The sequence below is a fragment of the Syngnathus scovelli genome, chromosome 7 (genome assembly GCF_024217435.2).
Source record: "Syngnathus scovelli strain Florida chromosome 7, RoL_Ssco_1.2, whole genome shotgun sequence".
NCBI lineage: Eukaryota > Metazoa > Chordata > Actinopteri > Syngnathiformes > Syngnathidae > Syngnathus > Syngnathus scovelli.
In genome coordinates this window covers 4,144,014-4,157,368 of record NC_090853.1, presented here as the reverse complement: position 1 = coordinate 4,157,368, position 13,355 = coordinate 4,144,014, and the positions used below count along the sequence as shown (strand labels likewise).

General features: G+C 43.5%; 1 protein-coding gene across 2 annotated transcripts in view; it reads right to left on the bottom strand.

The window, feature by feature from the left end:
- The window catches only part of cntn5 (contactin 5), a 68,733-nt gene that overhangs the window by 31,204 nt on the left and 24,174 nt on the right, over positions 1-13,355 (bottom strand). For both annotated transcript variants that reach the window (XM_049725256.1, XM_049725255.2), the window contains one exon: positions 3,341-3,459. In XM_049725256.1, the coding sequence (XP_049581213.1) occupies positions 3,341-3,395 (55 nt within the window). In that variant the 5' untranslated portion in view covers positions 3,396-3,459. The remainder of the gene's footprint in view (positions 1-3,340; positions 3,460-13,355) is intronic.

The window sequence follows — 13,355 nt, the reverse complement described above, 5'->3', positions numbered from 1 at the left end:
ATTAGATTGTCGCCTTTTGTGTAAGCATTGTGTTCCGTGAAAGAGCAAGCGGCAAAAGGTCATTTGATTTATTCGCGTCAAGAACGTCAGGGTGGGCTAAAGCTAAATCCTGACAAATACATCATAGCAGAAAAAAAAAAGAACACCCTCTTTTTGTTGAGCTATTAAAGCTCACGTCCTTTTCCTCTTGTGAAAACTGTTACCTTCATCTGATAAAAGCGACGACCCTTTGTCGATCCGTACCTTTCAGAAGCGGCGGCAAAGTGGAAAAATGCTGATGGCGATGTAAAAGGACGCACCAAATTCAATTTGCGCCCATTGTTGACGGAAGGTCTTGATAACGCCTCCTTCGTGATAACATCTTTTTGAGCAATATAAATCTTATGACCATATATCTGCTACTTTTTTTTTTTTTTAAACAGAAATTTCTTGGTACTTTACTTCAGTTAGCATTTAGCATTTTTTAGCGAGGCAAATGACAAGGTTAGCAAGGCATTAGCATTTTTTCCTAGCCAAACGGCAACGTTAGCAAGGCTAAAGGAACATATATTACGTTGTGATTAATTTCCATCCACGCCAGACATGCAAATTAACCGCCATGGCAAGAGATGAGGCTAAGGTAAAACGGCACGTCGGGGGGTGGGGGGAAACCTACGGACAAGATTAGCGACGAGGTGACGGCTCCAGACTCGGGAGCAAAGAATTAATGGGAATTACGTACAGTAAGTATGTAAGAAGCTGGCGGGAGCCCGAGCAGATGAGAATGATTAGTCGACGGAGCGTGAGATTAATGAAGACCTTCACGGGGGAGAATCTATTGACTGAAGCTGATTAGGCTGGAGTACATTTATTCAGTGAAATATCCTCCATAGAGTTGCCGGCCATGAATCATTTTCATCTGGGCTCCTCGGCTGTTAAAATCTTTTTTGACTCCATCCTCACGCTCGCTTAAAGGTTGCCCCGCGAGTTCGACGGAGCTTTATTTGGAGGCCGGGGTCGGGCCGAGCAAAACACACAGCTGGGAATTTACATTAAATAAAATGTCTTTTGACAGAGAAGACGAGGGCGGATCACGCTTTCTTTGTTGTAATAATCCCTCGAGATAAAAGACAAACTCTGAAAATAGTCATTCCTACTCTATTTTAATAAACTGACTGGACATAACATAGGCTTTTAATGTTGAATTTGTTTTCGACATGGTGGACAAACATGGCAACACCTGCTTGATGTTTCCGGCTCCAGCTGAAAGCTGTGCGGCTCGTGAAAATGTTTTAACCGGCGCTGGCATCCACACACAGACACCCACCCAAAAATGTTAAATTCTGAATCCAAAGCCGATTTCATGTACTGGGCTGAAGTTGTGAGTACAAGGGCCCTCCTGCCAGTTGGAGGAAGGCCACTATTCCTTGGTGGCTCCACCAAAAATAGAACCCAAGGTGTGGGAAATGGCAAGATTCTTTGTTTTATGCCTCAGCTAAAGCGTGGCGAGAATAATCGAATGCGGCCGTTACAAAAGCGAAATGTAAGAAGAAAATATTAACGATGACGCTGTGGATAAAAAGCAAAACAAAAACAGGCAAAGACGAACGAGAGATTGGATTTCATTCAATAGCGCAAACGCATCTGCAGTTCAGAGTCCATCATGCTTTCACATGTGCTACGTCAAAATCCATCAATTTTCCCAAAGCGTATTTGCGGCGAGTGACACCTTCGCCCTTGGCCAAAGTGGCGTCGCGCATCAGCTGTGCCGGCGCGAGGCGTCTCTATTCCCTGGAAGCCACTTCTTTGAAATGTAGACACCTCCGAGGGACAGCCCAATTATGCTTCCCGCTTCAATCGGCATCGGGCCAGAGAGCAAAATGGCCCCGATGCTGCTGCCACTTTGTAAACATGAGCGAGGCGCGTTAAAAAACCCGCCGCCGTACGCTCGTCTGGAGAAACGTGGGCGAACAAGGAGCGGATAGCCAAGCGACGGAGTCAAATTATAATTCGGGATGGAAAGAAGAGAGGCGCGGCCGTCCTCCAAAGTGGGCATATTTTGGAATGTTCCACGAGAACAATGGGGCAATAATCCATTACATCGGCCGTCATTTCGGAAGTATGGCGGCGCATAAAAGGCACAATCACACCCCCAGGGCCGTCTGAAGCGGCACGCTCAAGCCTATCGAGCCTTTGTGACAGCTGTCGCTGCTAAATTCGGCGCAAAAGGCGCCGCTTTCCCGTTTCGCCGGGCAGGGGTGCTCCGCATTTTGGGGGCCCGGGGAGTCCTTAAAAATGATTTTTTGTTTTATTCCAAGGACAATCCGAATGGCAATTTAATATGTCCAACTAATGTGGCCACGGGAGGTTTGTGGTCACTTGTCAAAGTTGGCTAACAAAGACAAATTTTCAAAAAATTGTCATTTCCCAAAAATGAGGTTTAATGTTTTTTCTTAATATTCTGATAAAAAAGAAAAGTTGAACATAAATAAGGCAGTATGAGTGACTCCTATATAGCGCAAGTCAAGGGACAGCTGTAAAAAAAAAAAGTTCACTCAAAAAGAGCCTTGAATAAAAATTCATGACTCAGGGAATCAAAATTGAAAAATCGAATCTGTTCAAAATGATTCAATGTGAGACTCAACAGGCTCCAACGGGTAATATGCAAGTATGAGGGGGGAAAGAAAAAATCTTGACTGACGAAATTGCTGAAAACCTTTTCGGGAAATTGTCTTACGACTTCTGACAATGGCATTTAAAAGTGACAAAATTGATCCAGGGTTTTATTTTTCTCCGTCCGATTCGTGTGAGGCGGCCGGGAGCGAGATGGATCAATGCGTCCGGGGGCAGGCGTCTCTTTAATAAGTAAACACTCACACATACACACACTAAACAGTGTGTGACTTCATTGTTTGTCTAACATTTGTTCTCAATGTTGCTACCTTAAGGCAAAACTTGCATTGATTTTTTTTTTTGTTGCATGTAGCGCTGAGGCTAAAAGTAAAAAGCAGCTCGACAACTTTCAGTCACCAATCATGTCGACCAATCATGTTCCAAAAACCCGTGGCTGGAATCTATATCAATACAGAAAATGTGTATTTTTTTTCATTGAGCAACACAAATCAACTTGTGCATTTTTGAAGCGTCGCTATGGATACTGACCTCAAATATTCCCAATCCTTCAATAAAGATGAAAAACCGTATGACTGCAATTATATTTCCTTCACATTTTTTTGCTCGCATGAAGACTGCCCCCCCCCCCACCTGCATTTGCATACCATCCTCCCAGCGTTTAAAAAAAAAAAAAAAAACATACGACACTTTCCGCCTCAAAGGAGATTATTCTGCGTGCCTGTCTCACCTGAAAGGCCACTGATGACTGAGAGGATGAGAAATGGTTTCCATGGTGACCCCATACTTGTTAAGGAGGGTCCCTTCAGCGAGAAGGTCAGCAACTGGTCTTCTTCATTAAAGCTGCACCTGCACGCAAACGACACGATGACGTGGTTAACCATACGCGCAGATGTGTTATTTAAAATGTCATCAGATATCACTTTCGCACCCCGACTTGATCGTCTTGAAATTTAGCAGCTGAGATTCCAGATTCTAACGTAAGCAAGTTTCAAGCGTTCCGACACCCGGGTGGCCATTTTGCGCTCCGGTGCCTCGGCATCACAACACGATACATTATTCAGTTGAGTGGAGGTCTCCCCCAAGGATCACCTATTCTCCACTTGAGGTGAGTCGCCGTCTCAATTTGGGCCCCTGATGCATGTGGACTGTACCCCGGAAATGGAATGGCGTGAAAAGCAGTTTTGTCAAAAAAGCAACCAGCTGGCTCAGAGCAATTTCTCGTGTCCTCCCACCCCCAAAAAAAAAAAAAATCAACTATGTTTGACAGAGGTAGAAAAGATCAGGTATTGTTTCCCAAACAGCGCTGACCTTTTTTGTCAATCACCTGTGTCACGGTGTGTGTTTATCTCTACTCAGGTGCAACGGGGATCCTCGCTCCCGGGCTCTCTCGTCGTTCCCGGGCTCTCTCCTCCCTCGCATGGTGATTGGGATCGTTAAGAGAACGCCGAAGGTTGAGGCAAGCATGTCCACATCCAGCAGGAGTTGTCCCGCATTTATCATTTATGGAAGCAGAGATCTCGCTTCAACTCGTCTGCCTGTCCTCCCTCCCTCCCCTCCCTGTTTTCTTTCCCCCTGTGCCGCACTGCTCTACTTCTGCCTCGGATGTTTTGATAGCAATCACGCGGAGAAAGGATAGTAGCCCTGAAATTACTGCAATTGTTTTGTCCACCCTGCTGCAAGTGGTGCCTCGCCGTATACACTCACTGGATGAATCATTATTGGCCGCAAGCAGCGCAACAATACACCGAAAAGCTCGGGTATATAGCTTGAATTCAAAGTTTCAAACAAATTGGGCAACAAGGGAACAAAACGGAAAAGAAAAAATAAGCCAGATCGCATTCGGACATATTTTTGTGGAAAGGGGCGTTTGCGCTGTGGTGGGCGTGAACATAGCTGCTAATTAATGAATGAAATGACACGATAGAATCTGGATTGATGGAAATCCACTACTGTGACGTCACGAGGAACCCGAGAACGCGGCCCACATCTTCAAGCTCGTCGCTTCTTCCCGATGCTCAACCGTCCATTCAGTCGGGGAAAAAAAAAAAAGCCCGTTTGATCCAGTTGTGTCCCAAAAAACTAGAAGGAAAAGGGCAAAGGTCGAGGTGACGCTCTGTGGCTGTGCAATAAATCAAAGGCGAGCGGACAAGCGCTGCGCTCGTTAGTGTGCCCGCCAGCCTCCTTGGCGCTGGTGGAAGATCAGTGCCGAGCGTCGTATGCAGGAGTAAAAGGCGCTGTCAATCAACGCAGGATTGTTCACACCTCGACTCTTACATAGCGTGAATGCTCAAGCAGATTAATTATTTTTTTTTTTAAAGGTGATTTTCTGCCTCTGTGTCTTCACGGTGTCAGCGGTGTTGAAACCACTGACCCGTTTGGGAAAACAAGGAGGGGAGGGGGAGGAGATCACAATGATTGCTCTAATGGGGCTCAAAGCGAATACGACGAATCGCATTCCCGGCTGCTCGGCTTTGTTGCGATCTCGGCAATTGTGAGAAATGACGCTCCCATGTTGACGATGATGTTTGTTTTTTATCCCGATGGACGGATCACGTGGCTGAAAATACGTTGTCAAGAAGTTCCATGCGCTGGAGACAGATTAAGAATTGTTATCAGCATTTTATGAAGATTTTTTTTGGGGGTTTGTCTTTTTTTTTTTGTTGGTTTTGTGCACCCCGTGAGACACAAAAAGGCAAAACAATATTTTGTGATGTCACATTGGCCTCCCTCCACAAAATATTTAATAATAAGACTCACAAACAAACAGAACCAAAACGACGAAATAATTGGCTGAAATAATTGAAAATACCCTTTTGAAAAAAAAAATGTTCCGATCTGAATAACATGACATTTAATCAGCAGGCCGCAAATCTCTTCTTTGTACGCACACCCACGCCGTATCGAGGCACATGAAAACGTCACCGAAAGCCGCCGCTGTCGTCAAACGTGCAAAATCTCTCCCGCAGAATTTCATATTTCTCCAGCTTTGTCTGTCTTGACGATTATGCAAAGCTGCGTCACGCGACATCAAATTCCGCGAGCAGATTTTGTTCCCGCTGCGAGCGAGATTGCGCCGAAGTCATCAAAAGGCGGAGTGTGGCTATCTTACAAAAAAAAAAAAAAATTCTAAACGTCCATATGATCATTAAGCTGACATTTGAGGCCGGCTCCCTCGCACAATTATCCCCGGCGCTCATCCCTGTCGCCGACGTCGGGCGTCTGGGCTCTCTCCTCGCCGTTTTTTCACCCCTCAATGCTTTTAATTGTCCCGCTGACCTCAATCAAAAGACAATTACCAAAGGGGGAGCGCAGCGCGGGCAATTATCGTCTCGGCTGCCACGACACCCGCAGATCACACGCGTTGGCACGCCGGGCGCCCCTAAAGGTCCTGAGACGGGTTTAGATGCATCAAACGGACACGTGTTTGAAAAATCTTCAAAATGATCGTTCATTTTTGCTCACATCAGACAGACGGCAAAAGCATAAAAGCGTGACAATTCCAGGGCTCATTAATTTCAATTCCCAAGTAGCAGGTGGTCAAAGCTCACGCCTCGGAATTTGCTCATAATGGCCGCTTCAAAACAAAAAAAGTTCAGGATGGTTTCTTGAAACTTTTTTGGTGGGTCTTGCTATTTTCGACATGTCCACCTAATTTCATGTAGATTGGAAGAACTAACTACATGGGCCCATGAGGTCCAAAATATTGAATTAAAAAAAAAATATATATATATATATATATATATATATATATATATAAAAATCCAATGCATTCAAATTTATGCAATTAATCGACAAAATAGTCAAATTTAATAGATGGAGTGCAACAAAAAAAATTTTTTTACCTGATTTGCGTGTAATTAATTATCCAGCAGTGCCTGAAACAAAAAAAATAAATAAAAATAAAATAAAAAATAAAAATATTGAAAACTGACCAATTATGCTATTAGGCTTTGAAAGGTTCCTAAAAATCTGATCTTTCAGGAAGAACTACTTTGGGGCCTTTTTTTTTTGTTGTTGTTACTTTACATAAGGCGCCATTTTCTCTCCCCCAGGGGAGCACGGCGCATATACACAATATGTCAAAAAACACTCTCTGGGGGGAAAAGAATATCCAAATGGTGAGAGCTGCAGTTTTCCCATGAAGGCACAATTCCGTATGAGACAACTTGCCATTAGCGCTGACGTATTATGGCACCACAGCAACGTGTCCTTCTACAAATCACAGAGGCGACATGCAAAGAAACTCTTCTTGCATTTCATTTATTTTGCCTCAAAATGCAAATACTGTTCATCCTTAGAGGGAAAAAAAAATTACAAGGGAATAGTCTAACCATGCTTGAACATTTATTCATGCCGTTTTTCTCCATTGTGACGGAGAGTCTGAATAACAAGGAGTCACTCAAGTAGAATGGAACGGATGGAATGTACGGAGAACGCAGACAGTATACTTTGTTAATAAATTCAGAAAATGTTGATTACATGCAGAACAGTTGTCTGTCTTACATTTCGTTATTATTTGTCCAACAGAGGAGAATCGTCCAATTTTTATGCCGATTTTGCTTTCATTGCGGATCTTTGAATGGTATTATTTTTGTCTTGTGTTGCAATGTATTCGTGGTAAAAAGAAAAAACGTGGGGGGGGGGGAAATTTGCCGATTTTTGCCCTAATATTGTCTGATTAATCGGTTGCGCTCTACAAAGAGAGCACTAGAGTGGATAGAGTGCAATAGATTAATGCTAAAAAGGAGAGAGAGAGAGAGAGAGAGAGAGAGAGAGAGAGAGAGAGAGAGAGAGAGAGAGAATAGAATAATAGCTAGATTTACAATAATAATCTGGCAAAGCGTTGAAAATGTTCCCCATAGCTGAAAACGATGTCGACTGGCATGATCGAATACGTTTTACAAGTAATAAACTTGCTAGGAAAATATGTACAAGCTTCTCCGTGATGCTGTTTGCTTCCTTTGTCTGAAACTCTTAAAATAAATTAAATAAATACATCTGCACGTACGCAAACTACAATACGTGATGATAAAACATTGGAGTAATGTCACGCTAATGCAGAGTACAGGAAGCTTTTACCCGGCCCGTGCCGCATATAAACACATTTGCCTTATTATGAAGGCACGTTACTCGCGCTGTAATCAGCCTTTTCCAGAATCCATTAACAATCCAATAGCGGCGGCTTAATGACTCTCGAAAGGCAGTGAGAAAAGAAGAGGAGACTTGCTTTATTTGATGGCGCAATCTTTTTGATTTAAAAACAGTCGGGCCGCATTGAAATTCATGTTTGGTTTCAGGCAGATATTGGAAGCCCGAAGAAAAGGGACGGTGGAATTGAAAATTACGATTAAAACACGGTGATTGACACAAGTGTGAGAATAGTCTTTAGCAAAAGAAACGGACATATTATTGAATTAGCAAGATGGTTTAATCAATATTTAGTTATATTTATAAATTAAGAGTTAGGTTCACAAAGTGGAGGAATTATCTATCGGAAATAGTTATGAATTGGAAACGTGGAAAAATACGTAAGCCTTTATGAGTCAAAATAAAAAATGAAAATATGTCAAACATGCTGTACGAGACATTTTTTGAATCAGAATCGAAATAAATGTAAGACGTTTTTTAAACCAAATGTGCTTTTATCAATTAATGCGCTAATTAGGTGCCGATTAATCGTTGAATCTCACGATGGTTCGTTTAGTTGCAGTCCAGACATGAAGGGGTGACATGTTGTCATTAGCAAGCGCTAGCTAGCTTGACATTTTTGTTATAAAAATACGCTACCACAGTTTTGCTAACATTATGTAGCTCTACTGAGTTACTTTCCCTTTTAATTTTTTTTTTTTTTTTTAAACATATTACAACGCGATGTGACATCCAGTGTTCAAACCGCATCTCAAAGGGTCCGTCAAGAAATCGGACTTTAATGAGCTATGTGTTATGCGGCTATGTCTCAAGGCTCGGCGCTAGATTCCTACACCTCGGGTCAGCCTGGTTAACATGCCCACTTAAGCATGAAAGCGACATTGTGCTCGGCGAGAATGACTAACGGGTGAACCGGAGAGCCAACGGACGCTTTTAAATTCACGCGGTGACGTCGGCCTACAATAGAAGCCAACAATGGGAACTTGACGATATAATGAAGTATGATTGAACGGGAGATTAGCTCCATGTCCCGATGCTTTTTAGAGTCAAAACTGTTTTTTATCGTACTTGCTGTTCTGTGGGCACTGAACACGCAATTAATGAGCTCCAATTCAAGAGCTATGGAACGTCATCCATCACTATAAAATCCACATGGACAGCTAAGCTAGGTTATCTTCAAATTAGCCCACAGATAGCTGCTCAAACGTGACATCTGTGTTTAAAAATACCTGATTATAAATGTTAGCTAACAAGCTGCTTTCTTTTCCCACATTTCCAGCCCGTCGCCTCGCCGCTCGCGTTTCATCTCAATGTTTAATGGAGCCTCGCATCGGTCTAATATCTGGAGGACGCGTTGCTTAGCATTACGTGTTAGATCTCCCGCCGTACACGCTTGAGCTAAATAAATGTACTTTTATGGATGGACTCATACTGTGCGCAGGGTTCATTGTCACCGGAATGACACCGAGAAGTGGTGGGGGGTGTTATTAAATCACTCATCCCTCCACCGGGGGTCTGCCATCGCATATCCAAAATATATTCAAGGAATTATGCTCCCCCGGCCGGCCGGGGCGGAATAAATCCAACGGCTGTCGGAGGGTGAGACGCCACAGGAGGCTGGCTGAGGACGTGGCGCTGCCGATCCCGGGGAAGCCATCAATTGAGATGAGAATTATAAACAAAAACGATGTTATTATTCGCCACGGCATCTGTTCCTAATGCACCGGAGGGCCAAGGCGGACTTTCCGAGATTCTTTGTGTCTGTTTCACTCGAGAAGCGAGAGGGAGAAGTTGCAGTGAGTGAAAATGGATTTCAGGAAAATATGAATATGATATGCTGGTCTTTGGAAACGGCTTTGTGATGTCACCAAGAACTCGCAAGGCGCATCAGACGTGGACGGCAAATTAGCATTACAGTAACTGGTAGGTTATTTTTCCTTCACGCCAACAGAGAAGTTCTCTGACATTATAGAAGACCCCATAAAATGCTTCTCGTTTTTCAATGTACTCTGAAGACCTTGACAGTCAACATCTCAGCACTGCAGCAGACTTGGTTTTATTCACTCCTCAAAAGGGGTTTTCGTTCTGAAATAAAAGTGTGTGCAATTAAATAGTCCAAAATATTGGCAGGATAAATTGGAAAAAGATTTGTGCTGATGTTTCAAAGTACTGGTTGTTGACTCAGATCACAGACAATAAAGGTAATAAACACTCTTTGGAATTCTTTCTCTGGCGTGGAGACTCAAAGATCAATAGTTGAAACTTTCAAGATGTGAGGGAAGGGTTAATCCAAAAAAAGAAAAAAAAAAGGCGAACAATCTGGAAGTCGGGATGTGAAAAGATACCTTCCTGCCAACATCACAGGTTTGCGCTGTAAAAAAAAAATACACACACATATATATACACGCGTGAATGTGACCCGCCTGTCCCCTAAAGCAGTCAGCCAAAGGCAAAAAAGATGTCGTGACAAGTTCAGCTCAGGTTTAAGCAAGCAATTTGCAAGTCATCCCTCAATACACATCTATATTCTTTTTTATCTCATTTCCACACACCCCATTGTTTAGGACGTCCAGGAACCACGTTCCAGCCGCCTTCAGATGTCAAAAGCTATCAGACTCGTTTGCGACTATCAGCCAGGCTGCATATTTTGCCTTTTAGACCCTGACTACCACAAAACACCTTCATCTCTCTAATCTGGCATCTGCCTGATTAAAAAAAATAATACATATATATATAAATATATAAAAATATATATAATACGATGAATTCAAAACAGAATGCGTCAACATGGCCGCTCATACAGTCAGTCAGCCTTCTGGGAGATTTTTTTTTTTTATTTTTATTTTTTACCACCAATTAATTTGGGATAATTGGAAGCCTTCAGGAAGATTTTTTTTTTTTTAATTCTCTTTTTTGTTGTTTTTTCACCAATTAATTTGGGATAATTTGACACGTATTCCATCAAAAGTCAACAAAAGCCCAAATAACGTTCTCCGTGTTTTCTTTTTGTTGAATCCCGAGGGAGGCCGGAAGACTCGAGCCGTGAATCGACCGATCTGGACTAAAACTGTTCATAACGACCAACTTTCAACTTCCTGCTGCAGACAACAAAAGGAATCAAGTTTTTGCAGATGACTGGATGAGAGGGTTTGCAGCACAAAGGGAAACTGATGAAAGAACGGCTTAATTAACGGTAATGAAGCTGCCTGACGCATGGGCACACCCCGAGACCCTTGTTCCAGCTTTACAGAAATAAAGAATAAATAAGAATCGAGTGTGAGGTCTCACCATGAGGCCGACTTATGACTTCCTGGTGGCGTCTTATCACGAGTGTTAATTAGATTGACTTTCGCAGATATTCATAACAGGTACACAATTTCATTTGCACATTAAATGGGCCTAATGAAGCCAACATCGATCCAGCCATGACTCAAATCAACTCAACCTTAATACCCGCTATATAAAAAAATAAAATCTCCTTAAAGTAGCGGTCTTGGAATTTGCCCAAAATAACCACTTCCAAAACAAAATGGCCGACTCCCTGTTAATGTTTTTCAACAAGAGGTCCTTCCTCCAGCTGCCGCTCGCTCAATTCATGTCAAACTCTTTGCCTTGAGTAAGTAACGTGTACGCTGCAATCTGTTTTTTGGCGAGTCACCGGACACTCCGCAATGCTAACGGAAACTGATGGGACGCACAGCTCCATTAATTTGCTTCTTTTGGACTTCAATTTGATTCGGTTCTGGATGCTTGCTTGTTCAGACAAGTCGCTCCATCTTAAACTATAACGGTTGCCATCTTATTTCGAGTGGTCGTTTCTCAAGGAGGGCTGGTGGAATATAAAACTATGAAGAAGAGGGTGAGGGGTGCCGGTCACATGATTATTCTGGACATGGTTTGGACTTGGGACTAAAATATGGGAGGGACTCAACTTGAACTACATGTGCCACAAGGACACGTAAAAAAAAAAAAAAAAAAAAATACAGAAATCCGATATCACTTTTTTTCAAGCCCTCAGATCTTGAGCGGTCATTCGTACCGATACCAAGCACCGAGACTACTAGTTCTTTTTACTTGTGCAATTATCCCGCCCTATTTTTGTCTTGCGGGCATGTCGACAGCGGCGTCGCCTTTAGGGTTGTCTGTTCGCATCGGAGTCGTCGCTGAGGCTGACAGGGAAGGGGAGGGTGCTGAACGTCAGCCGTCTCGCCAATCATACCAATTATGATGTCAGATTAATCCTGGAGGGGATGTCTGTCGCTCAGGCACCGAGGGGAACCTCGCGACAGTAGGAATACGAATAAGGCCGACAGACATGTCTTGTTATTAATAGTTATGAAACGTGGTCTTTGAGCCAACAAATGTCAGTCATGTCAAATTGTAGAAAGTAAGTTACCGTGTTTACAGATGTCGTCATTTATCATTCATTCATTTAGAACGACGGATCTCAAGCTGTTGGGTTCTCTTACGCAGGAGACATTTCCTCCATGGAAGACCCTGAAAACTTGATGCCAAATCTTCTTTTCTCATTTTTCTACATCTCAGGGGGCAGCCATTTTTTTTTCATTACCACTACATCATCAGCGACCCCAGGGGGCAGCCATTTTGCCACTTGCTGTCGACTGAATATGACATCACAGTTACCAAGTCACAACCAATCACGGCTCACCGGATTCCTGAAGCTGCGCTGATGTTCCGTTATGGTAGCAATTAGAAAGCTAAATATTTCTGAAAATGGCGTAAAGTAAGTTTGGGAACCCCCCCGTTGCCTCGGAGGTTGAGCGTGACAATTTATCACCGCCTTGCCATCATCTAAATCGACGACAAGCTTCGGGGACGTGTTGGTTGTTGGGTCGGGGGACTTTTATGTCTGTTTCCACTCAGATTTGTCAGTGACAAGCGGACCCCCTCGGGTGCCATTGTCTTGGCGAGACGCTTCCTTTCCCGACCCTTCAGTGGGATCGCTCGCTCTCTTTGCCGCAATACGTTTTCATGCACGTGGCACAGCTTTCGTCCGTCGTATTCGGTTCGCTAGAGGACTCGCGTCGATATTTGTCTCATTTGAGCAGGCGGGAGGGTCACTAGTCACGCTGAAATGATGCACCTGCTGCGTGTGCAGCGGTGGCGCCGTGGAGAGGGGAGGTCAGGCTTGTGCAATTTGCCAGCACGCGTGATCATTCCTGCGCATCAGGTACTTGCAGTACTATTTTTTCGGATTTCTTTGGGGAAGCTACATCACACGAAATGCGTGGCTCTGACCGTGCACTGAGCAGTTGTGCAGCTTCAAGGGCAGTCTGTAGTGAGCTTTTTTTATTTCTCCTTGACCTGATAACGTCATCCAACAAAGACAGGTTAAGAGATCTGACTTTCCGACGAGGCCCCCGCTGTTGAATTAATTCCGCTTCATGTTTGGGCCAGCTTCCTGGTCTACAACGTTCAAGAGTCTTTAATCTTTTACTTTCTTGCACGTCTGGGTGGCGTTGCATTATACATAAAGAAAAACCACATGGTAGCTGAAGGAGGATTTCCTGGTAGCACATAATTATTTTTGTCCCCCCACCCTCCCCGAGTTGTTGGTTTTGGTTGATTTTTAT